Source organism: Oncorhynchus clarkii, chromosome 2, assembly GCF_045791955.1.
Source record: "Oncorhynchus clarkii lewisi isolate Uvic-CL-2024 chromosome 2, UVic_Ocla_1.0, whole genome shotgun sequence".
In the NCBI taxonomy this organism is placed as follows: Eukaryota; Metazoa; Chordata; class Actinopteri; order Salmoniformes; family Salmonidae; genus Oncorhynchus; species Oncorhynchus clarkii.
Genome location: NC_092148.1, coordinates 95,858,690 through 95,884,713, shown reverse-complemented (window position 1 = coordinate 95,884,713; position 26,024 = coordinate 95,858,690). Strand labels below are relative to the sequence as shown.

Below are 26,024 nucleotides of genomic sequence, written 5' to 3'. Positions count from 1 at the left end.
TAGCTTTCAGTGAGCAGTTTTTCTTGCGCTTTTCGATGAAACACACAATCTGTTATAGTCACAGCCGTGATTTAACCAGTTTTAGAAACTTCAGAGTGTTTTCTATCCACACATACTAATCATATGCATATACTATATTCCTGGCATGAGTAGCAGGACGCTGAAAAGTTGAGCGATTTTTAACAGAATGTTCGAAAAAGGAGGGGGTAGGATGAAGAGGTTTTAAGAAATGTAGCTTAATTTGATGAATATTATTGTGTTTCTATTCCAATAAATTCTAAAAATGAAACCCTCTGGCGCTGTACAACGTGACCTGTCAGGAGTAGGCTACAGTACTAACAGCATAACATTTCCATACCCTAATTGTAGTGTAACCAATACCCAAATGGAGATTCAGTGAAAATGAAATTCTAATTGACTTAAGCAGTCCCCTTGCTTTTTTATGAGCAGCGTGAAACGGTGCTGAAATAGTTGACCACACCCAGGTAGGCTATTGTTTCAAATCCTTTTACTTCTAACTTCAATATGCTTTAAATGTTAAATGCCACAATTCTTAAAACTCTGCTACATTATTAATATTTAATCATTTCTGCCCTCTGAATTCATATAAATAAATATGCCCATGAATGCATTTGAATGCATTTTTAATATTGTGATAGAGAAGAGCTAAATTCCTCTCAAGAGAATTAACATTACAGTTACACCAGCTGGTAGGCTAATCACACAATTGGACAAAATGTTAAGAGAACTGGTGAAGAATATTACCCCTCTACATACACAATTCTTACCAGAATCTTTGTCCACTGATCTCCATGGATGGTTGTAGGCATGGTTGTATGTTCTGCAAAAACACATACACGTTTTTAGTACACAATTATACATTTTATTACACAATATGCCTACATATTGATAGGGTATTTTTTAAGAAAATGCCCTGAAACCAAAATACCTTTAGCTTTGGTGATCCTCTCAGCTCCGGCTCATTTTCAAGTCCTCTGGTGGTTACAGTCCTAACCCTGGAACAGGTAGCACCATAGATACAAGCTGGTGGTTACGGTCCTAACCCTGGATCAGGTAGCACCATAGATAGAAGCTGGTGGTTACAGTCCTAACCCTGGAACAGGTAACACCATAGAAAGAAGCTGGTGGTTACAGTCCTAACCATGGAACAGGTAGAACCATAGATAGAAGCTGTTGGTTACAGTCCTGACCCTGGACCAGGTAGAACCTTAGATAGAAGCTGTTGGTTACAGTCCTGACCCTGGACCAGGTAGCACCATAGATAGAAGCTGTTGGTTACAGTCCTAACACTGGAACGGGTAGCACCATAGATAGAAGCTGGTGGTTACAGTCCTGACCCTGGAATGGGTAGCACCATAGAAAGAAGCAGGAACATAATTTTTTGGAACACCATTATTTTGGTCTTACTAAGATTTACTGTCAGGGCCCAGGTCTGGCAGAATCTGTGCAGAATATTCAATTCAAGTGCCTTTATTGGCATGGGAAACATCTGTTGACGTTGCCAAAGAAAGTTAAATAGATAATAAAACAAAGTGAAATAACAATACAAATGAACAGTAAACATTACACTCACAAACGTTCCAAAATAATAAAGAAATGTAAAATGTCATATTATGTTGATATACAGTACTGTAATGATGTGCAAATAATTAACGTTAAAAAGGGGGGAAAAATCTACATAAATATGGGTTGTATTTTCAATGGTTTTTGTTCTTCGCTGGTTGCCCTTTTCTTGTGGCAACAGGTCACAAATCTTGCTGCTGTGATGGCACACTGGTATTTCACTCAATAGATATGGGAGTTTATCAAAATTGGGTTTGTTTTCAAATTCTTTGTGGGTCTGTGTAATCTGAGGGAAATACGTGTCTCTAATATGGTCATACATTTGGCAGGAGGTTAGGAAGTGCAACTCAGTTTCCACCTCATCTCTTGAAAGCCAGGTCTGCCTACGGCAGCCTTTCTCAATAGCAAGGCTATGCTCACTGAGTCTGTACATAGTCAAAGCTTTCCTTAATTTGGGTCAGTCACAGTGGTCAGGTATTCTGCCACTGTGTACTCTCTGCTCAGGGCCAAATAATATTCTCGTTTTCTTTTTTTTGTTGATCTTTCCAATGTGTCATGATTTGGTTTGGTCTAATTGTTTTGCCCCCGGGGCTCTTTGGGGTCTGTTTGTGTTTGTGAACAGAGCCCCATGACCAGCTTGCTCAGGGGACTCTTCTCCAGGTTAATCTCTCTGTACGTAATGGCTTTTTAGGTGGTTGCAAAATGAACATCTCTTTTCTGGATTTTGATCATTAGCGGGTATCGGCCTAATTCTTCTCTGCATGCACCATTTGGTGTTTTATGTTGTGCACAGAGGATATTTTTGTGAATTCTCGGTTGGTGAGCGGACCCCAGACCTCACAACCATAAAGGGCATTGGGTTCAGATCCTAATTGGTATATCTCTTTCTCTCGCTCTCTCTCAATTCAATTTCAATTAAATTTAAGGGGTATTATTGACCTGGGAAACATATGTTTTCATCTCTCTCTCTTTCTCTCTCCTTGTTCCCCTGTCTGTCTGTCTCACTGTCTCCCTCTCTCTCTCTCTCTCTCTCTCTCTCTCTCTCTCTCTCTCTCACTGTCCATCTCACTGTCTCTCTCTCTCTCTCTCTCTTTCTCTCTCAATCAGTTTTTCTGCGTGACTCACCCCTCTTTAGTGTTATTGTGTTCTATACTGATTGTTGGTAGGGTAGCTGTGTGTGTGTTTTCTGCTTGAGATGTTTGGATTGGCAGGGATGTGCGTGTGTGGAATGTTTGGGTTGGCATTGGTATGTGTGTGCAGACTAATCAGTTAGTTGGCTGATGGACTGGCACTTCCTTCAATTGTTACTTTGATGGAGATGGGTGGGGGACTAGTGGGGGGCACTGTGCCCGTAGAAGACACAACACACACTTGGCTTCAGTGGGCTTCCTCTGCTATATAACAGACCTCCCAGTGAGTGTATGTGTGAGAGAGAGAGTGGGGCATGACCACATTAGAACACTGTGGATTACATCAATAGTTCTCACTGTCTGGAGAGAGTTGCTGTGCTGTTGCTGTGAGAGGAGCTCAGGAAAGACTGTGAGCAGACACTGGACTTTAATTAGACATGGAGGTACAAGTCTGTCTGTCTGTCTGTCTGTCTGTCTGTCTGTCTGTCTGCCTGCCTGCCTGCCTGCCTGCCTGCCTGCCCTGGGAGGGTGACAGCAGGTAGCTCAGAGATTAAAGAGGAGGGTCTCCTACCGGAGAGTCACCGGTTCAGAATCCATCTCCTGTTTTTCTGCCCTTTTAAAACAGACACTGACCGATGATGATGTGTCTGTCTGTCTGTCTGTCTGTCTGTCTGTCTGTCTGTCTGTCTGCCTGCCTGCCTGCCTGCCTGCCTGCCCTGGGAGGGTGACAGCAGGTAGCTCAGAGATTAAAGAGGAGGGTCTCCTACCGGAGAGTCACCGGTTCAGAATCCATCTCCTGTTGTTCTGCCCTTTTAAAACAGACACTGACCGATGATGATATGTCTGTCTGTCTGTCTGTCTGTCTGTCTGTCTGTCTGTCTGTCTGTCTGTCTGTCTGTGTTTCAGGCGGTCTGTAGATGGAGGGGGTGGACAGAGCTGTGGGTTCTGCTACATCTGACTGGTGAGTTGAGAAGACAGCCGCATTACGTTTTATTTTTTTACATCTATCTACATAACAGCAATAGTGTGTGTGTGTTTGTATTTGTGTGTATGTGTGTGTGTGTGTGTATGTGTGTGTGTGTTTATGTCTGTGTGTGTTTTTGTGTGTGTGTGTTTGTGTGTGTGTTTATGTGTGTGTTTGTGTTTGTGTTTGTGTGTGTGTGCGTTTGTGTGTGTGTGCGTTTGTGTGTGTGTTTGTGTTTATGTGTGTTTATGTGTGTGTGTGTGTGTATGTGTGTTTATGTGTGTTTGTTTGTTTGTGTGTGTGTGTGTGTAGGGTGTGTGGCAGGGCTGTCTGGTCGGTGCAGTCTGTTTGGCCGTCATCATGTCCACACATTTGATGGAGTTGTCTATGAGTTCCCTGGAGACTGTAGCTACCTGCTGGCTGGAGACTGTCAGCACAGAGCCTTCACACTGCTGGGTAGGACACACACATATACACACACACACACGTCCACAGAAGAACCAGCTCCTCTACATAAAGAATGTAGGACCCAGCACAGACCCTTGGGAACACCTATTCTTCGTCTGAGTTGTTGGCTGTATCATGCATAACTCTTTCGCTCTGGGTGTGTGTGTTCTGTGGTGTTGGTGTGTTTGTTCTGTGTGTATGTGTGTATGTGTGTGTGTGTGTGTGTGTGTGTGTGTCTAGGTGACTTTGTCCGGGGGCAGAGGAGTGGGGTGACTCTGTTTCTTGGCGAGGTGTTTGAGCTGCACCTCTCTGTGGACGGTCGCCTGTCTCAGAGAGAGAAGAGGTAGGCTTTGTGTGTGTGTCATCAACCGGAGCTAAGGTTTGTTTCCCGCACTAGACTGTAAGGTCTAAGGCAAGTGTGTGTGTGTTTTAAATTTGTGTGTTGTGTTGTGTAGGTTGTCCCTGCCCTATGCGTCTCATGGTGTGTTTGCTGGGTCTGAACTGGGCTTTTATAAGCTATGGAGTGAAGAGTTTGGCTTCACCGTAACCATCGACAACCAAGCTAACGTTGCCGTGATGATGACCAAACACCATGGTAACCGCACCTGTGGGCTGTGCGGCAACTTTAACACTGTACCTGACGATGACTACACTGCACAGGAGGGTGAGTGTGTGTGTCTGTGTGTGTGCAGGGTCTGTGTCGGTGTGTGTATAGGAGGGTGTGTGTATGTGTGTGTGTGTGCAGGGTCTGTGTAGGTATGTATAGGAGGGTGTGTGTGTGTGCAGGGTCTGTGTAGGTGTGTATAGGAGGGTGTGTGTGTGTGTTTGAGGTTTGGATTCCTGGAAGGACAGAGGGTCTGAGTCACCAAAAGAACAGAGGGTCTGAGTCACCAAAAGAACAGGAAATAATATGAGGGCGGAGGTCTGAGAGGTGATGAGAGGGGATAAAGAACGTGTTTGTGGGTCTGTCTGTGTTTGTGAAGGCACCAACTACATTCCAAATTAACTGTAGCCTGCTGTATGAGGAGAGAGACACCAACAGGGAGCTCTTTGTAATAACATGTTTGTTTGTATCCAGGTTTCCTGACAGATGACAGTTATGACTTTGCCAACTCCTGGGCCCTGAAAGGGGCGGGTCAACCTTGCCGGCGCGTCACTCCTCCCAGTCAATCCTGTAACATCACCGCAGATACACCTTCAGTAAGACCAATAGTACTCTTATCCCAAATCTGCCCCCTAGACCAGGATTCACCAACCTTACCATAACCCTAACCCTTACCCTAACCCTTACCCCATACAGCCTCTGATTGACATGTACTTTAGTCCGGTAGTAAGATTAATTGCAAGAAAAACCTTAGGAAATGTAGATGTGTGTGTCAGCTGTGTGTGCCAGCTGTGTGTGCCAGCTGTGTGAGCCAGCTGTGTGAGCCAGCTGTGTGTGCCAGCTGTGTGTGCCAGCTGTGTGAGCCAGCTGTGTGTGCCAGCTGTGTGAGCCAGCTGTGTGTGCCAGCTGTGTGTGCCAGCTGTGTGTGCCAGCTGTGTGTGCCCGCTGTGTGTGTGTTCTAGATGCTATCCAGGTGCAGTGTGCTGCGTACATCTCCTGTCTTCCTGCGTTGTGCCAGTCTGGTCTCTCCAGAAGCCTTCCTGTCTCTCTGTGAGGAAGAGGCATGTCACTGTGGCCAGGGGGACGGGCTAGGTGTGGGGCCAGACTGCCACTGCCAAGTCCTATTGGAGTTCGCCAGGACCTGCCATGCCCATGGCCAGGTGCTGCACGGCTGGTTGGAGGAGAGCCAATGCAGTGAGTCTCTGAGAGAAAGGAGGGGAGGGGTTGGGAGTGTCTGTGTTTGCAGTGCAGAGGACTTACGTTTTGTAAACCTACTGTTGTAAGTCTGAACACTAATAGGAAGTTAACTGTAGCTGGCTTCAGCCCTTTAGGAGGATTCTGTATCTGGCAAAAACAACATTACAGTTGTTTTTCTGCCCTTCTTGAGACACTGTAGCAACAACATAGGCAGTAACACTTCCTCAAAATATAATCAGGTCCAGGAGTATTTGGACAGGCACACAATTTGCATCATTCTGTCTCTATACATCCCCACAATGGATTTCATTGTTCTGTCTCTGTACACCACCATACTAGATTTGAAAGGAAACAATCAAGATGTGTTTTAAATGTACTTTCATCTTTAATTTAAGGGTTTTGTCAAAACTATTCCTGCAGGAATTACATTTTTTTATACATAGCCGCCCAATTTTAGGGGCTCAAAAGTAATTGGACAAACTAACATAATAATAAAATGTATTGTGAGTTTTAATGATTTGCCGTCAATGACTGCCTGAAGTGGCGGCAGTGTAGCCTAGTGGTTAGAGTGTTGTACTATTAACTAAAAGGTTGCTAGGTTGAATTACGAGCTGACAAGATAAATATCTGTCGTTCTGCCCCTGAACAGGCACTGTTCCTAAGCCGTCATTGAAAATAAGAATTTGTTCTTAACTGACTTGCCTAGTTGAATAAAGGTAAAAAATATATACAAAAATAAAGAAATCTTTATTTTTTTAAGTCTGCAACCCATAAACATCACCAGCTGCTGGGTTTCTTCCCTCGTGATGCTCTGCCAGGCCTTTACCGCAGCTGTCTTCAGTTCCTGTTGTTTTAGGGCGTTTTGCCTTCAGTTTTGCCTTCAGCAAGTGAAATGCATGCTCAATTGGATTCAGGTCAGGTGATTGACTTGGCCATCGCAGAACATTCTACTTCTTTGCCTTCAAAAAGTAGTGGGTTGATTTCACAGTATGCTTCGGGTCATTGTCCATCTGCACTGTGAATTGCCGTCCAATGAGTTTTTAAGCATTTGGCTGAATCTGAGCAGATAATAATATAGCCCTAAACACTTCAAAATCCTTCCTGATGCTTTTGTCAGCCGTCATATCATCAATAAATACAAGGGAACCAGTTCCATTTTGACGTTGTTGCAGAGAAGTTCTTAGCTGTGCAATTATCACTCTAGCTAAGATGTTTGGTGCACTACTTCTCAAGGTAAATAATGTGGAACTGGAGAAAATAACAAAAGTGTGTGTGTGTGTGTGTGTGTGTGTGTGTGTGTGTGTGTGTGTGTGTGTGTGTGTGTGTGTGTGTGTGTGTGTGTGTGTGTGTGTATAGCCCCCAAGTGTCCAATAGGGATGCATTACAGTGAGTGTTCTAGGTCTTGCTCCACCACCTGTCAGAGTCTCAACATCCAGGAGGTCTGTAAGGACGAATGTGTGGATGGCTGCAGCTGCCCAGGTAAGTACAGGACACTACACGGTATGCAATGACTGTGTGTACTCTCTCTAACTGTGTGTGTGTGTCTGTGTCTGTGTCTGTGTGTGTGGTTTAGATGTAAACCCTCTCTCTCTCTTTGTGTCAGTGGGTGAGGTGTTAACCCTCTCTCTCTCTCTCTGTGTCAGTGGGTGGGGTGTTAACTCTCTCTCTCTCTGTCAGTGGGTGAGGTGTTAACTCTCTCTCTCTCTCTTTCAGTGGGTAAGGTGCTGGATGGTGGTCTCTGTGTGGAGGTGTCTCACTGTTCCTGTATTCACATGGGTCAACACTTCCCTCCTGGCTCCAGCATCTCACAAGACTGCAACACCTGGTACACAAACACACACACAGTTGTGATGCTGTCAGGACAGTGGGGTCTTTCTCTAAGTGATGGTATCATTAATGGTGTTTCTCTCCTCTCGTCTGTCTCCAGCATCTGTCGACACGGCTCCTGGGAGTGTACCAACCAAGGCTGTCCTGGTGATACAAACACACATACACGCTCACACACACACACACACTCACACAAACATATACACTCACACAAACACACCCTCACTCACACAAACATATCCTCACTCACACAAACACACCCTCACTCACAGACTCTCCCTCAGTGCTGTGTTATGTGTCCTTTTGCAGGGGAGTGCTTAGTGACAGGCCAGTCTCACTTCAAGACGTTTGACAACAAGTTCTTTACCTTCTCTGGCCACTGTCAGTACCTGCTGGCTAGAGACTGCACTGACAACCACTTCTCTGTCATCATAGAAACTGTTCAGGTAACACATCCCATATACAGTGCCTTGCGAATGTATTCGGCCCCCTTGAACTTTGCGACCTTTTGCCACATTTCAGGCTTCAAACATAAAGATATAAAAAAGTATTTTTTTGTGAAGAATCAACAACAAGTGGGACACAATCATGAAGTGGAACGACATTTATTGGATATTTCAAACTTTTTTAACAAATCAAAAACTGAAAAATTGGGCGTGCAAAATTATTCAGCCCCCTTAAGTTAATACTTTGTAGCGCCACCTTTTGCTGCGATTACAGCTGTAAGTCGCTTGGGGTATGTCTCTATCAGTTTTGCACATCGAGAGACTGAAATTTTTTCCCATTCCTCCTTGCAAAACAGCTCGAGCTCAGTGAGGTTGGATGGAGAGCATTTGTGAACAGCAGTTTTCAGTTCTTTCCACAGATTCTCGATTGGATTCAGGTCTGGACTTTGACTTGGCCATTCTAACACCTGGATATGTTTATTTTTGAACCATTCCATTGTAGATTTTGCTTTATGTTTTGGATCATTGTCTTGTTGGAAGACAAATCTCCGTCCTAGTCTCAGGTCTTTTGCAGACTACATCAGGTTTTCTTCCAGAATGGTCCTGTATTTGGCTCCATCCATCTTCCCATCAATTTTAACCATCTTCCCTGTCCCTGCTGAAGAAAAGCAGGCCCAAACCATGATGCTGCCACCACCATGTTTGACAGTGGGGATGGTGTGTGTTCAGCTGTGTTGCTTTTACGCCAAACATAACGTTTTGCATTGTTGCCAAAAAGTTCAATTTTGGTTTCATCTGACCAGAGCACCTTCTTCCACACGTTTGGTGTGTCTCCCAGGTGGCTTGTGGCAAACTTTAAACGACACTTTTTATGGATATCTTTAAGAAATGGCTTTCTTCTTGCCACTCTTCCATAAAGGCCAGATTTGTGCAATATACGACTGATTGTTGTCCTATGGACAGAGTCTCCCACCTCAGCTGTAGATCTCTGCAGTTCATCCAGAGTGATCATGGGCCTCTTGGCTGCATCTCTGATCAGTCTTCTCCTTGTATGAGCTGAAAGTTTAGAGGGACGGCCAGGTCTTGGTAGATTTGCAGTGGTCTGATACTCCTTACATTTCAATATTATCGCTTGCACAGTGCTCCTTGGGATGTTTAAAGCTTGGGAAATATTTTTGTATCCAAATCCGGCTTTAAACTTCTTCACAACAGTATCTCGGACCTGCCTGGTGTGTTCCTTGTTCTTCATGATGCTCTCTGCGCTTTTAACGGACCCCTGAGACTATCACAGTGCAGGTGCATTTATACGGAGACTTGATTACACACAGGTGAATTGTATTTATCATCAATAGTCATTTAGGTCAACATTGGATCATTCAGAGATCCTCACTGAACTTCTGGAGAGAGTTTGCTGCACTGAAAGTAAAGGGGCTGAATAATTTTGCACGCCCAATTTGTCAGTTTTTGATTTGTTAAAAAAGTTTGAAATATCCAATAAATGTCGTTCCACTTCATGATTGTGTCCCACTTGTTGTTGATTCTTCACAAAAAAATACAGTTTTATATCTTTATGTTTGAAGCCTGAAATGTGGCAAAAGGTCGCAAAGTTCAAGGGGACCGAATACTTTCGCAAGGCACTGTAAACATCCTGCAATACTGTACCGTCAAACGTTTGTACACACCTACTCATTCCAGGAATTTCCGTTCTAGACATCGAAACTATGAAATAACACATATGGAATCATGTAGTAACCAAAAAACTGTTAACTTCTCTAGGATAGGGGGCAGCATTTGGAATTTTGGATGAAAAGCATGCCCAAATTCAACTGCCTGCTACTCATCCACAGAAGATAAGATATGCATATTATTAGTAGATTTGGATAGAAAACACTCTGAAGTTTCTAAAACTGTTTGAATCATGTCTGTGAGTATAACAGAACTTATGTAGCAGGCGAAACCCCGAGGACAAACCATTCAGATTTTTTGTTTGTTTGAGGTCACCCTCTTTTCAATGAGGTTTCATTGGGAATCCAGATTTCTAAAGGACTTGCTTGCAGTTCCTACCGCTTCCACTGGATGTCACCAGACTTTAGAAATTGGTAGAGGTTATTCCTTTGTGTAATGAAGTACGGCCATCTTGAACGAGGGTCAATTCATGTGTACTTTTTGATAAAGGCGCATGACCAGAAAGCATGCTTCAGTTTGTTTTTCTTCCTCTATTGAACACAGATCATCCCGTCTTCAATTTTAGCGATTATTTACTTTAAAAAATACCTAAAGTTGTATTACAAAAGTAGTTTGAAATGTTTTGGCAAGGTTTACAGGTAACTTTTGGGATATTTTGTAGGCACGTTGCGCAAGTTGGAACCGGTATTTTTCTGGATCAAACGCGCCAAATAAATGGACATTTTGGATAGATATAGACGGAATTAATCGAACAAAAGGACCATTTGTGATGTTTATGGGACATATTGGAGTGCCAACAGAAGAAGCTTGTCAAAGGTAAGGCATGATTTATATTTATTTTTTTGTGTCGCGCCTGCAGGGTTGAAATATGTTTTCTCTATTTTATTTATGGAGGTGCTATCCTCAGATAATAGCATTGTTTGCTTTCGCTGAAAAGCCTTTTTAAAATCTGACATGTTGCCTGGATTCACAACAGGTGCAGCTTTAATTTGATATCTTACATGTGTGATTTCATGATAGTTTGCCTTTTATAGGAATTGATTTGAATTTGGCGCTCTGTATTTTCTCTGGCTTTTAGCCAAGTGGGACGCTACCGTCCCACATATTCCAGAGAGGTTAAACAAATCAGAATTTATTTTAGATTTTAGATCCTTCAAAGTAGCCACCCCTTGCCTTGATGATAAGTTTGCACACTCTTTGCATTCTCTCAACCAGCTTCACCTGGAATGCATTTGCAACAGTCCTGAAAGAGTTCCCACATATGCTGAGCACTTGTTGGCTGCTTTTCCTTCACTCGGTCCAACTCATCCCAAACCATCTCAACTGGGTTGAGGTCAGGTGATTGTGGAGGCCAGGTCATCTGATGCAGCAATCCGTCACTCTCCTCCTTATTCAAATAGCCCTTACACAGCCTGAAGGTGTATTGGGTCATTGTCCTGTAGAAAAACAAATGATAGTCACACTAAGTGCAAAAAAGATGGGATGGGGTATCGCTGCAGAATGCTGTGGTAGCCATGCTGTTTAACTGTGCCTTGAATTCTAAATAAATCCCTGACAGTGTCACCAGCAAAGCACCCCCACACCATCACACCTCCTCCATGCTTCACGGTGGAAACCACACATGCAGAGATCATCTGGACAGATTTACACCTGTCTAATGTCCATTGCTTATGTTTGTTGGCCCAAACAAGTCTCTTCATCTTATTGGTGTCCTTCAGTAGTAGTTTTTTTTTGCAGTATTTCGACCATGACGCCTTATTCTTCTGAACAGTTGATGTTGAGATGTGTCTGTTACTTGAACTCTGTGAAGCATTTATTTGGGCTGCAATTTCCTAGGCTGGTAACTCTAATGAACTGATCCTCTGCAGCAGAGGTAACTCTGGGTCTTCCCTTCCTGTGGTGGTCCTCATGAGAGCCAGTTTCATCATAGTGCTTGATGGTTTTTGCAACTATATTTGAATAAACTTTAAAAGTTCTTGATATTCTCTGGATTGTCTGACCTTCATGTCATAAAGCAATGATGGTCTGTCATTTCTCTTTGCTTTTTGGGATGTTCTTGCCATAATATGGACTTCGTCTTTTACTAAATAGGGTTATCTTCTGTATACCCCCCCTACCTGTACCCCTACCTCACAACACAACTGAATGGCTTAAACATCTTAAAAAGGAAATTAATTCCACTGATTAACTTTTAAGAAGGCACACCTATTAATTGATATGCATTCCAGGTGACTAACTCATAAAACTGGTTGAGAGAATGCCAAGAGTGTGAAAAGATGTCATCAAGGCAAAGGGTGGCTACTTTAATGAAACTCCAATATAAAATATGTTTTGATTTGTTTAACACTTTTTTGGTTACTACATGATTCCATATATGCTATTTCATAGTTTTGATGTTTTCACCATTATTATACACTGTAGAAAATAGTAAAAAATTATGAAAAACCCTGGAATCACTTGGTGTGTCCAAACTTTTGACTGGTACCGTATGTCCTCCATTATGGATCATATTCTCTATTATAACTCAACTATGTCCTCCATTACATTTCGTGTTGTATCAGTCCGTCATTGTGTCGCTCTTTTTTTCAGTGTGCTGTATCACTCTGCTGTCCATAGTTGCTCTGTGTTTTTCCATGTCCCAGTCCAACATTGAGTTTCAGTGTGTTTCTGTCCTCCATTGTGGCTCTGTATATTTCAGTGTGCAGATGAGCAGGATGCGGTCTGCACGCGCTCAGTAACCCTCAGTCTACCACCACTGGAGGGGATGACAGTGAAGCTGAAGCATGGAGGAGTGGTCTCTGTCAACAACATGGACATAAAGACACCTCTCAATCATGGTACACACACACACACACACACACACACACACACACACACACACACACACACACACACACACACACACACACACACACACACACACACACACAGAAGCACCCCTCCTAGTGGCCAGGGACTTTAATGCAGGCAAACTTAAATCCGTTTTACCTCATTTCTACCAGCATGTCACATGTGCAATAAGGGGGGAAAAAACTCTAGATCACCTTTACTCCACACACAGAGATGCATACAAAGGTCTCCCCTGCCCTCCATTTGCCAAATCTGACCATAGTTATATACTCCCTGATTCCTGCAAAAACTGAAGCAGGAAGTACCAGTGACTCGTTCAATATGGAAGTGGTCAGATGACACGGATGCTACACTACAGGATTTTTTTTCTAGCACAGACTGGAAAATGTTCCGGAATTCATCAAATGGAATTGAGGAGTACACCACCTCAGTCATCAACTTCATCAATAAGTGCATCGATGACGTCGTCCCCACATACAGTGACCGTATGTACATACCCTAACCAGAAGCCATAGATTACAGGCAACAGCCACACTGAGCTAAAGGCTAGAGCTGCCGCTTTCAAGGAGCAGGACTCTAATCCGGATGCTTATAATAAATCCCACTATGGCCTCCAACGAACCATCAAACAGGCAAAGCATCAATACAGGACTAAGATCGAATCCTACTACACCAGCTCTGATGCTCGTCAGATGTGGAAGGACTTGCAAACTATTACAGACGACAAAAGGAAACCCAGCCGCGAGCTTCCCAGTGACACGAGCCTACCAGACGAGCTAAATACCATTTATACTCGCTTCGAAGCAAGCAACACTGAAGCATGTATGAGAGCCCTATCTACACCACCGGACGACTGTGTGATCACACTCTCAGTAGAAGATATGATCAAGACATTTAAACAGGTCAACATTCGCAAAGCCAGGGGGCCAGACGGATTGCCAGAACGTGTACTCAAAGCATGCACAAACCAACTGGCAAGTTACTGAACTGACATTTTCAACCTCTCCCTGACCTAGTCTGTAATACACAAATGTTTCAAGTAGACCACCATAGTCCCTGTTCCCAAGGAAGCGAAGGTAACCTGCCTAAATGTTGACCGCCCCATAGCACTCGTGTCGGTAGCCATGAAGTGCTTTGAAAGGCTGGTCATGGTTCACATCAACACCATCATCCCGGAAACCGTAGACCCACTCCAATTCGCATACCACCCCAACAGATCCACAATCTCAATCCCACTCCACACTGCTCTTTCCCACCTGGACAAAAGGAACACCTATGTGAGAATGCTATTCATTGACTACAGCTCAGCGTTCGACACCATAGTGCCCATATATCTCATCAATAAGACTAAACACCTGCAACTGGATCCTGGGCTTCCTGACGGGCCGCCCCCAGGTGGTAATGGTAGGCAATAACACATCGGCCATGCCGATCCTCAACACTGGGACCCCTCAGGGCTGCGTGCTTAGTCCCCTCCTGTACTCTCTGTTCACCCACGAAAGCATAGCCAAGCACGACTCAAACACTATCATTGTTTGCTGATGACACAACAGTGGTAGGCCTGATCACCAACAACAATGAGACAGCCTATTGGGAGGAGGTCAGAGACCTGGCAGTGTGGTGCAGGACAACAACCTCTCCCTCAATCTGAGCAAGACAAAGGAGCTGATCGTGGTCTACAGGAATAGGCGGGCTGAACAGGCCCCCATTTACCCTAACACTACAGCCCCCACATCAACTGAGCTGTAGTGGAGCAGGTCGAGAGTTTCAAGTCCGAACACCAAGGCGGTCGTGAAGCGGACACGACACCTTTTACCCCTCAGGAGACTCAGGATCCTCAAAAAGTTCTGCAGCTGCACAATCGAGAGCATCCTGACCAGTTGCATCACCACCTGGAATGACAACTGCTCGGCATCTGACTGTAAGGCTCTACAGAGGGTAGTGCGTACGGCCCAGTACATCACTGGGTCCAAGCTTCTTGACATCCAGGACCTATATACAAAGCGGTGTCAGAGGAAGGCCAAAAGAATTGCCAAAGCCTCCAGCCACCCAAGTCATCGAATGTTCTCTCTGCTACTGCAGGGCAAGCGGTAACGGAGCGCCAAGTCTACCCTGAAGCCTGCTGCTACTCGCTGTTTATTATCTATGCATTGTCACTTTACCCCTACCGACATGTACAAATGACCTCAAATAACCTGTACCACAGCACATTGACTCGGAACCGTTACTCCCTTCATATAGTGTCGTTAATTGTATGTGACTTTATATTTATTTTAAATACTCACACACTCTCACAAAAGCAAATGGTAGAGAGTTAATGTGTAATATATGTGTGTGAAGGTAATCTGCATGTCCAGAAGACAGTGCAGTCTGGAGCACGTGTTCTGCGTGTCCAGTTAATGTGTAATATATGTGTGTGAAGGTAATTTGCGTGTCCAGAACACAGTGCAGTCTGGAGCGCGTGTTCTCTTTGGAGACGACCTTCGTCTGGACTGGGATGGGCGGGGCCGTGTGCTGCTGAAGGTGAGGGGGTGGGGCTTATTATTTCTAGCATGTCTGGTGTGTGTGTAACCTTGGTAACCATGGTACCGCCCTCCAGTTGGGGCCTGTATGGGCTGGGCATACCTGCGGTCTCTGTGGCAACTACAACGGTAACCAAGGTGATGACTTCCTGTCTGCTGCCGGACTAGTGGAGGCGGGGACACAGGCATTTGGCCAATCATGGAGGATCAACGGAGACTGTGACTCCACCCATCGACAGGATACTGACCCCTGCTCCCTCAACCCCAAGAGAGGTAAACACACACACACACACACACGCACACACACACACACACACACACACACACACACACACACACACACACACACACACACACACACACACACACACACACACACACACACACACACACACACACACAATGTCTAACAGTTAAGTTCAGTGTGTCTCATCTCTCTCCCTGTAGTTTAGTTGGTGTTTCTCCTCTCTCTCCCTGTAGTTTAGTTCAGGGTATCTTATCTCTATCCCTGTAGTTTGGTTCAGTATTTCTCATCTTTCTCCCTGTAGTTTAGTTGGTGTTTCTCTTCTCTCTCCCTGTAGATGGTTCAGTGTCTCCTCTCTCTCGTATTTTATTTTAGTTTAGTTTAGTTTAGTTCAGTTTGTTTACCTTCTCTCCCTGTAGTTCAGTTCCGGGTATCTCTTCTCTCTTCCTGTAGTTTAGTTCAGGGTGTCTCTTCTCTCTTCCTGTTGTTTAGTTCAGGTTGTTTATCTTCTCTTCCTGTAGTTTACTTCAGTGTTTCTCATCTCTCTCCCTATAGTTTACTTCAGGGTTTCTCATCTCTACTAGTAGTTTATTTCAAGGTGTCTCATCTCTCTCCCTGTAGTCTTTCAGTTAGTTCAGTATGTATCCTTTCTCTCCCTGTAGTGCGTTTTGCAGAGGAGGCATGTGGGATGATGATGTCAGAGGTGTTTGAAGCGTGTCACTTCCTGGTGAATCCCCTCCCCTTCCTGCGGTTCTGCCGTTACGACGTGTGCGTGTGTTCTGACGGGGAGGAATGTCTGTGTTCCGCTCTGGCCTCCTACGCTGCTGCCTGCTCTTCTAGGGGAGTTCTACTGACCTGGAGGACACCTGAACTCTGTGGTAACACAGACACACACACACACACACACACACACACACACACGCACACATACGTACACAGAAGAACCAGCTCCTCTACATAAATAATGGAGGACCCACCACAGACCCTTGGGAACACCTATTCTTCATCTGAGTTGTTGGCTGTATCATGCATAATTCTTTCTCTCTCTGTCTGTGTGTGTGCGTGCTACAGCCATGCATTGTCCAGTGGGCCAGTTGTACAAGACATGTGGCAGTGTGTGTGAGCGATCATGTCGTTCTCTGTCGGGGGTGGAGCCTGGATGCGGGGGGGAGGAAGGGTGTGAGGAGGGATGCTTCTGCCCCCCCGGCCATTACCTTAGTGAAACGGGGGCGTGCGTGACACCTGACCTCTGCTCCTGCCTGCATGATGGACAGCTGTACCAACCAAACGACGTCTACGCTGACCACAACAGCATCTGGTACAAATTTTACAATTTAGTCTTCTAATAGACACTCTTATCCAGAGAAACTACAAGTTAGTGAATTCATCTACAGATAGCTAGGTGGGACAACCACATTTCACATGCTTAGAAATTACAGTATCAGTAGAGTCAGAGATAGAAGAAAGACGTGGTCAGTAGAGTCAGAGACAGAAGAAAGACGTGGTCAGTAGAGTCAGAGATAGAAGAAAGATGTGGTAAGTAGAGTCAGAGATAGAAGAAAGACGTTGTCAGTAGAGTAAGAGATAGAAGAAAGACGTTGTCAGTAGAGTCAGAGATAGAAGAAAGACGTTGTCAGTAGAGTCAGAGATAGAAGATGTGGTCAGTAGAGTCAGAGATAGAAGAAAGACGTGGTCAGTAGAGTCAGAGATAGAAGACCTGGTCAGTAGAGTCAGAGATAGAAGAAAGACGTTGTCAGTAGAGTCAGTGATAGAAGACGTGGTCAGTAGAGTCAGAGATAGAAGAAAGACGTGGTCAGTAGAGTCAGAGATAGAAGACGTGGTCAGTAGAGTCAGAGATAGAAGAAAGACGTGGTCAGTAGAGTCAGAGATAGAAGACATGGTCAGTAGAGTCAGAGATAGATGACGTGGTCAGTAGAGTCAGAGATAGAAGACGTGGTCATTAGAGTCAGAGATAGAAGAAAGACGTGGTCAGTAGAGTCAGAGATAGAAGACGTTGTCAGTAGAGTCAGAGATAGAAGACGTGGTCAGTAGAGTCAGCGATAGAAGGAAGACGTTGTCAGTAGAGTCAGACATAGAAGACATTGTCAGTAGAGTCAGAGATAGAAGAAAGACATGATCAGTAGAGTCAGAGATTGAAGAAAGACGTTGTCAGTAGAGTCAGAGATAGAAGAAAGACGTGGTCAGTAGAGTCAGAGATAGAAGACGTGGTCAGTAGAGTCAGAGATAGATGACGTGGTCAGTAGAGTCAGAGATAGAAGACGTGGTCATTAGAGTCAGAGATAGAGGAAAAACGTTGTCAGTAGAGTCAGAGATAGAAGATGTGGTCAGTAGAGTCAGAGATAGAAGAAAGACGTGGTCAGTAGAGTCAGAGATAGAAGACGTTGTCAGTAGAGTCAGAGATATAAGACGTGGTCAGTAGAGTCAGAGATAGAAGAACAAGGGAAATAGGTGTGGGTGTTAGTACACTGTTAATACAGGGTTAGTTCACTAAATACATTGTTCTAAAAATTATACTGGGGGCGGGGGGGGGGGGGGGGGGGGGGGGGGGGGTTGGGGTGAGAAGAGGTTGTGAGTATGGGGGTGCTGTGGGATTATTTAAGATCCTCTTTGAAGAGGTAGGGTTTCAGATGTTTTCGAGAGATGGGCATGGACTCTGCTGTCCTAGCTTCAGGGGGAAGATGGGCAGGGACTCTGCTGTACTAGCTTAAGGGGGAAGCTGGTTCCACCATTGGAGTGCCAGGACATAAAAGAGCTGGGGCTGGGTTGAGCGCAACCTGCCCTCCTGGGTGGGACCAGTAGACTCAATAGGCTGAGTGAATGAGGAGTGTATTTAGAGAGGAGGGAGGGGGGAGAAGAAAGTCGTTTTTAGAGAGGAGGGAGGGGGGGAAAGGTGGAACATAGTTTTCTAGGGTTAGAGATGTTGAGTGATAGAAAGTGGCTCTAGCAACAGACAGAGGAAGAGAAGGTGTAGAAAAGGGAGTGGAAGGATGATACCGTCCCGAGAACCTTTCTCAGCCTTAGTGCTCGTGCACGACCTTGCTTTTGGCTTTTTGAAACACCCCTAATTAACCATATATGGTCAAAATCATTGCTTTAAAGCCATTGGGGAATATACATCCCTGTACAATGAAATAGCTATAACGGTGAAGTCAGAGATTGAAACAGAGGTGCTAGTGTCTGAAACAGAGGTGCTAGTGTCTGAAACAGAGGTGCTAGTGTCTGAAACAGAGGTGCTAGTGACTGAAACAGAGGTGCTAGTGACTGAAACAGAGGTGCTAGAGACTGAAACAGAGGTGCTAGAGACTGAAACAGAAGTGCTAGTGTGTGAAACAGAGGTGTTAGTTTCTGAAACAGAGGTGCTAGAAACTGAAACAGAGATGTTAGTGTCTGAAACAGAGGTTCTAGTGACTGAAACAGAGGTGTTAGTGTCTGAAACAGAGGTGTTAGTGTCTGAAACATAGGTGCTAGTGTCTGAAACATAGGTGCTAGTGACTGAAACAGAGGCGCTAGTGACTGAAACAGAGGTGCTAGTGTCTGAAACAGAGGTTCTAGTGACTGAAACAGAGGTGTTAGTGTCTGAAACAGAGGTGTTAGTGTCTGAAACAGAGGTGCTAGTGTCTGAAATATAGGTGCTAGTGACTGAAACAGAGGTGCTAGTGTCTGAAACAGAGGTTCTAGCGACTGAAACAGAGGTGTTAGTGTCTGAAACAGAGGTGTTAGTGTCTGAAACATAGGTGCTTGTGTCTGAAACATAGGTGCTAGTGACTGAAACAGAGGTGCTAGTGACTGAAACAGAGGTTTTAGTGTCTGAAACAGAGGTGCTAGTGTCTGAAACAGAGGTGCTAGTGACTGAAACAGAGGTGCTAGAGACTGAAACAGAAGTGCTAGTGACTGAAACAGAGGTGTTAGTGTCTGAAACAGTGGTGCTAGTGACTGAAACAGAGGTGCTAGTGTCTGAAACAGAGGTGTTACTGTCTGAAAGAGAGGTGCTAGAGACTGAAACAGAGGTGTTAGTGTCTGAAACAGAGGTGCTAGTGACTGAAACAGAGGTGCTAGTGACTGAAACAGAGGTGCTAGAGACTGAAACAGAAGTGCTAGTGTCTGAAACAGAGGTGTTCGTGTCTGAAACAGAGGTGCTAGTGTCTGAAACAGAGGTGCTAGTGACTGAAACAGAGGTGCTAGTGACTGAAACAGAGGTGCTAGTGACTGAAACAGAGCTGCTAGGGACTGAAACAGAGGTGCTAGTGACTGAACCAGTGGTGCTAGTGTCTGAAACAGAGGTGCTAGTGTCTGAAACAGAGGTGCTAGTGTCTGAAACAGAGGTGCTAGTGACTGAAACAGAGGTGCTAGTGATATGTTTGATAACCAAACATTTTTATATGGCTCTCTCAGATGTTGTTTGACCTGTAAAAATACAACCAAACATTTTTATTTGGCTCTCTCAGTTGTTGTTTGACCTGTAAAAATACAACCAAACATTTTTATTTGGCTCTCTCAGTTCTGGTTTGACCTGTGAAAATAAAGACATAGCTACAAAGTGAGGACCATTATGCCATTTCAAGTTGTTTTAGCAATGGCAAATATTCTTCAAATGTTTAGGTTACACCCACCAATAAGCCATCCATCCTCAACAGCTCCCTCCTGTAGGTGAACAGGCAAACATTGCTGTTCTGCAGAATGAACGAGTCGTGTGTTCCACCTTGCCACCACATTGAGTAGCATATTTTCTGTATCACATACCACCTGCACATTAAGACTGGAAGCTTTTTCTTTTCAAATAGTTCACACATTTTCAACATTCATGTATATTTTTCCCATTCATGCTTGAAGAGCAGGTATTCCACAACTTGGCACTGTGCTTTCACATGGTCATGACTGGGCATACATGTATGCACAACCCGAAGCAAACATTCATGTTGATCAATCTCACACTTTGCTTGGCCCATTTATGATTAATACATAGAGTTGTGCTTGCACACAAAACACACAGTTGATAAATGAGGGCCCAGGAGTCCTCTAGCTATACAGTCGTGGCCAAAAGTTTTGAGCATGACACAAATATTAATTTTCACAAAGTTTGCTGCTTCAGTGTCTTTAGATATTTTTGTCAGATGTTACTATGGAATACTGAAGTATAATTACAAGCATGTCATAAGTGTCAAAGGCTTTTATTGACAATTACATGAAGTTGATGCAAAGAGTCAATAATTGCAGTGTTGACCCATCTTTTTCAAGACCTCTGCAATCCGCCCTGGCATGCTGTCAATTAACTTCTGGGCCACATCCTGACTGATGGCAGCCCATTCTTGCATAATCAATGCTTGGAGTTTGTCAGAATTTCTGTTTTTGCTTGTCCACTCGCCTCTTGAAGATTGACCACAAGTTCTCAATGGGATTAAGGTCTGGGGATTTTCCTGCACATGGACCCAAATATCGATGTTTTGTTTCCCGAGCCACTTAGTTATCTCTTTTGCCTTATGGCAAGGTGCTCCATCATGCTGGAAAAGGCATTGTTCGTCACCAAACTGTTTCTGGATGGTTGGGAGAAGTTGCTCTCAGAGGATGTGTTGGTACCATTCTTTATTCATGGCTGTGTTCTTCGGCAAAATTGTGAGTGAGCCCACTCCCTTGGCTGAGAAGCAACCCCACACATGAATGGTCTCAGGATGCTTTACTCTTGGCATGACACAGGACACAGGTCTCCGGACAAGCTTTTTTCCGGATGCCCCAAACAATCGAAAAGGGGATTCATCAGAGAAAATAGCTTTACCCCAGTCCTCAGCAGTCCAATCCCTGTACCTTTTGCAGAATATCAGTCTGTCCCTGATGTTTTTCCTGGAGAGAAGTGGATTCTTTTCTGCCCTTGTTGACACCAGGCCATCCTCCAAAAGTCTTTGCCTCACTGTGCGTGCAGATGCACTCACATCTGCCTGCTGCCATTCCTGAGCAAGCTCTGTACTGCTGGTGCACAAATCCCGCAGCTGAATCAACTTTAGGAGACGGTCCTGGCGCTTGCTGGACTTTCTTGGGCGCCCTGAAGCCTTCTTCACAACAATTAAACCGCTCTCCTTGAAGTTCTTGATGATCCGATAAATGGTTGATTTGGGTGCAATCATACTGGCAGCAATGTCCTCGCCTGTGAAGCCCTTTTTGTGCATAGCAATGATGAAGGCACGTATTTCCTTACAGGTAACCATGGATGACGGAGGAAGAACAATGATTCCAAGCCCCACCCTCCTTTTGAAGCTTCCAGTCTGTTATTCAAATTCAATCAGCGTGACAGAGTGATCTCCTGCCTTGTCCTCGTCAACACTCACACCTGTGTTAACAAGAGAATCACTGACATGATGTCAGTTGGTCCTTTTGTGGCAGGGCTGAAATGCATTGGAAATGTTTTTGGGGGATTCAGTTCATTTGCATGGCAAAGAGGGACTTTGCATTTAATGAATTGCAATTCATCTGATCACTCTTCATAACATTCTGCAGTATATGCAAATTGCCATTGAGGCAGCAGACTTTGTGAAAATGTATATTTGTGTCATTCTCAAAACTTTTGGCCACGACTGTAGAATGAAGTACACACACAAAAATACAGTACTAGACCACAACAGATAAATACATATAGACACTACTAGACCACATCAGATAAAGACAGTACTAGACCACATCAGATAAAGACAGTACTAGACCACAACAGGTAAAGACAGTACTAGACCACATCAGATAAAGACAGTACTAGACCACATCAGATAAAGACAGTACTAGACAACAACAGGTAAAGACAGTACTAGACCACAACAGATAAAGATAGAAAGACAGTACTAGACCACAACAGATGAAGACAGAAAGACAGTACTAGACCACATCAGAAAAAGACAGTACTAGACCACAACAGATAAAGACAGACAGACTGTACTAGACCACATCAGATAAAGACAGAACTGGACCACAACAGATAAAGACAAAAAGACAGTACTAGACCATAACAGATAAAGACAGTACTAGACCACAACAGATACAGACAGTATTAGACCACAACAGATAAAGACAGTACTAGACCACAACAGATAAAGACAGTACTAGACCACAACAGATAAAGACAGAAAGACAGTAATAGACCACAACAGATAAAGACAGAAAGACAGTACTAGACCACAACAGATAAAGACAGTGCAAGACCACAACAGGTGTAGACAGTACTAGACCACAACAGATAATGACAGTACTAGACCAAAACAGATAAAGACAGTACTAGGCGACAACAAAAAAAGACAGTAATAGACCACAACAGATAAAGACAGAAAGACAGTACTAGACCACAACAGATAAAGACAGTACTAGACCACATCAGATAAAGACAGTACTAGACCACAACAGGTAAAGACAGTACTAGACCACATCAGATAAAGACAGTACTAGACCACATCAGATAAAGACAGTACTAGACCACAACAGGTAAAGACAGTACTAGACCACAACAGATAAAGACAGAAAGACATTACTAGACCACAACAGATGAAGACAGAAAGACAGTACTAGCCCACATCAGATAAAGACAGTACTAGACCACAACAGATAAAGACAGACATACTGTACTAGACCACAACAGATAAATACAAAAAGACAGTACTAGACCACAACAGATAAAGACAGTACTAGACCACAACAGATACCGACAGTATTAGACCACAACACATAAAGACAGTACTAGACCACAACAGATAAAGACAGTACTAGACCACAACAGATAAAGACAGAAAGAAAGTACTAGAGCACAACAGATAAAAAAAGTAAAAGACCACAAAAGGTATAGACAGTACTAGACCACAACAGATAATGACAGTACTAGACCACAACAGATAAAGACAGTACTAAGCGACAACAAAAAAAGACAGTAATAGACCACAACAGATTAAGACAGAAAGACAGTACTAGACCAAAACAGATAAAGACAGACAGACAGTACAAGACCACAACAGATTAAGAAAGTAGTAGACCACATAGATAAAGACAGTACTAGACCACAACAGATAAAGACAGTACTAGACCACAACAGACAAGGACAGTACTAGACCACAACAGATAAAGACAGTACTAGACCACAACAGATAAAGACAGAAAGACAGTACTAGACCACAACAGATAAAGACAGACAGACAGTACAAGACCACAACAGGTATAGAAAGTACTAGACCACAACAGATAAAGAAAGTACTAGACCACAACAGATAAAGACAATACTAGACCATAACAGATAAAGACAGTACTAGACCACAACAGATATAGACAGAAATACAGTGCAAGACCACAACAGATAAAGAAAGTAATAGACCACAACAGATAAAGACAGTAATAGACCACATCAGATAAAGACAGTACTAGACCACAACAGATGAAGACAGACAGACAGTACAAGACCACAACAGCTATAGACAGTACTAGACCACAACAGATAAAGACAGTACTAGACCACAACAGATACCGACAGTATTAGACCACAACACATAAAGACAGTACTAGACCACAACAGATAAAGACAGTACTAGACCACAACAGATAAAGACAGAAAGACAGTAATAGACCACAACAGATAAAGACAGAAAGACAGTACTAGAGCACAACAGATAAAAAAAGTACAAGACCACAAAAGGTATAGACAGTACTAGACCACAACAGATAAAGACAGTACTAGTCCACAACAGATTAAGACAGACAGACAGTACAAGACCACAACAGCTATAGACAGTACTAGACCACAACAGATAAACACAGTACTAGACCACAACAGATAAAGACAGTTTTAGGCGACAACAGATAAAGACAGTACTAGACAACAACAGGTATAGACAGTACTAGACCACAACAGATAAAGACAGTGCTAGGCGACAACAAAAAAGACAGTAATAGACCACAACAGATAAAGACAGAAAGACAGTACTACACCACAACAGATAAAGACAGACAGACAGTACAAGAACACAACAGATAAAGACAGTACTAGACCACAACAGGTAAAGACAGTACTAGACCACAACAGATAAAGACAGAAAGACATTACTAGACCACAACAGATGAAGACAGAAAGACAGTACTAGCCCACATCAGATAAAGACAGTACTAGACCACAACAGATAAAGACAGACAGACTGTACAAGACCACATCAGATAAAGACAGTACTAGACCACAACAGATACCGACAGTACTAGACCACAACAGATACCGACAGTATTAGACCACAACAGATAAATACAAAAAGACAGTACTAGACCACAACAGATAAAGACAGTACTAGACCACAACAGATACCGACAGTACTAGACCACAACAGATACCGACACTATTGGACCACAACAGATAAATACAAAAAGACAGTACTAGACCACAACAGATAAAGACAGTACTAGACCACAACAGATACCGACAGTATTAGACCACAACACATAAATACAGTACTAGACCACAACAGATAAAGACAGTACTAGACCACAACAGATAAAGACAGAAAGACAGTAATAGACCACAACAGATAAAGACAGAAAGAAAGTACTAGAGCACAACAGATAAAAAAAGTACAAGACCACAAAAGGTATAGACAGTACTAGACCACAACAGATAATGACAGTACTAGACCACAACAGATAAAGACAGTACTAGACCACAACAGACAAGGACAGTACTAGACCACAACAGATAAAGACAGTACTAGACCACAACAGATAAAGACAGAAAGACAGTACTAGACCACAACAGATAAAGACAGACAGACAGTAAAAGACCACAACAGATATAGAAAGTACTAGACCACAACAGATAAAGAAAGTACTAGACCACAACAGATAAAGACAATACTAGACCATAACAGATAAAGACAGTACTAGACCACAACAGATATAGACAGAAATACAGTACAAGACCACAACAGATAAAGACAGTAATAGACCACAACAGATAAAGACAGTAATAGACCACATCAGATAAAGACAGTACAAGACCACAACAGATGAAGACAGACAGACAGTACAAGACCACAACAGCTATAGACAGTACTAGACCACAACAGATAAAGACAGTACTAGACCACAACAGATACCGACAGTATTAGAGCACAACACATAAAGACAGTACTAGACCACAACAGATAAAGACAGTACTAGACCACAACAGATAAAGACAGAAAGACAGTAATAGACCACAACAGATAAAGACAGAAACACAGTACTAGAGCACAACAGATAAAAAAAGTACAAGACCACAAAAGGTATAGACAGTACTAGACCACAACAGATAATGACAGTACTAGACAACAACAGATAAAGACAGTACTAGGCGACAACAAAACAAGACCGTAATAGACCACAACAGATAAAGACAGAAAGACAGTACTAGACCACAACAGATAAAGACAGACAGACAGTACATGACCACAACAGATTAAGACAGACAGACAGTACAAGACCACAACAGCTATAGACAGTACTAGACCACAACAGATAAAGACAGA

General features: G+C 43.6%; 1 protein-coding gene across 1 annotated transcript in view; it reads left to right on the top strand.

The window, feature by feature from the left end:
• The first annotated feature begins 3,009 nt into the window (after positions 1–3,009).
• The window catches only part of LOC139376660 (von Willebrand factor), a 228,581-nt gene continuing 205,566 nt past the window's right edge, over positions 3,010–26,024 (top strand). The window contains exons 1-16 of the mRNA XM_071119496.1: positions 3,010–3,157; positions 3,621–3,675; positions 3,991–4,134; positions 4,366–4,468; positions 4,581–4,789; positions 5,204–5,325; positions 5,692–5,923; positions 7,283–7,405; positions 7,640–7,751; positions 7,854–7,900; positions 8,063–8,199; positions 12,584–12,722; positions 15,158–15,258; positions 15,335–15,530; positions 16,164–16,379; positions 16,573–16,819. Coding sequence (XP_070975597.1) covers positions 3,152–3,157; positions 3,621–3,675; positions 3,991–4,134; positions 4,366–4,468; positions 4,581–4,789; positions 5,204–5,325; positions 5,692–5,923; positions 7,283–7,405; positions 7,640–7,751; positions 7,854–7,900; positions 8,063–8,199; positions 12,584–12,722; positions 15,158–15,258; positions 15,335–15,530; positions 16,164–16,379; positions 16,573–16,819 — 2,189 coding nt within the window. The 5' untranslated portion in view covers positions 3,010–3,151. The remainder of the gene's footprint in view (positions 3,158–3,620; positions 3,676–3,990; positions 4,135–4,365; positions 4,469–4,580; positions 4,790–5,203; positions 5,326–5,691; positions 5,924–7,282; positions 7,406–7,639; positions 7,752–7,853; positions 7,901–8,062; positions 8,200–12,583; positions 12,723–15,157; positions 15,259–15,334; positions 15,531–16,163; positions 16,380–16,572; positions 16,820–26,024) is intronic.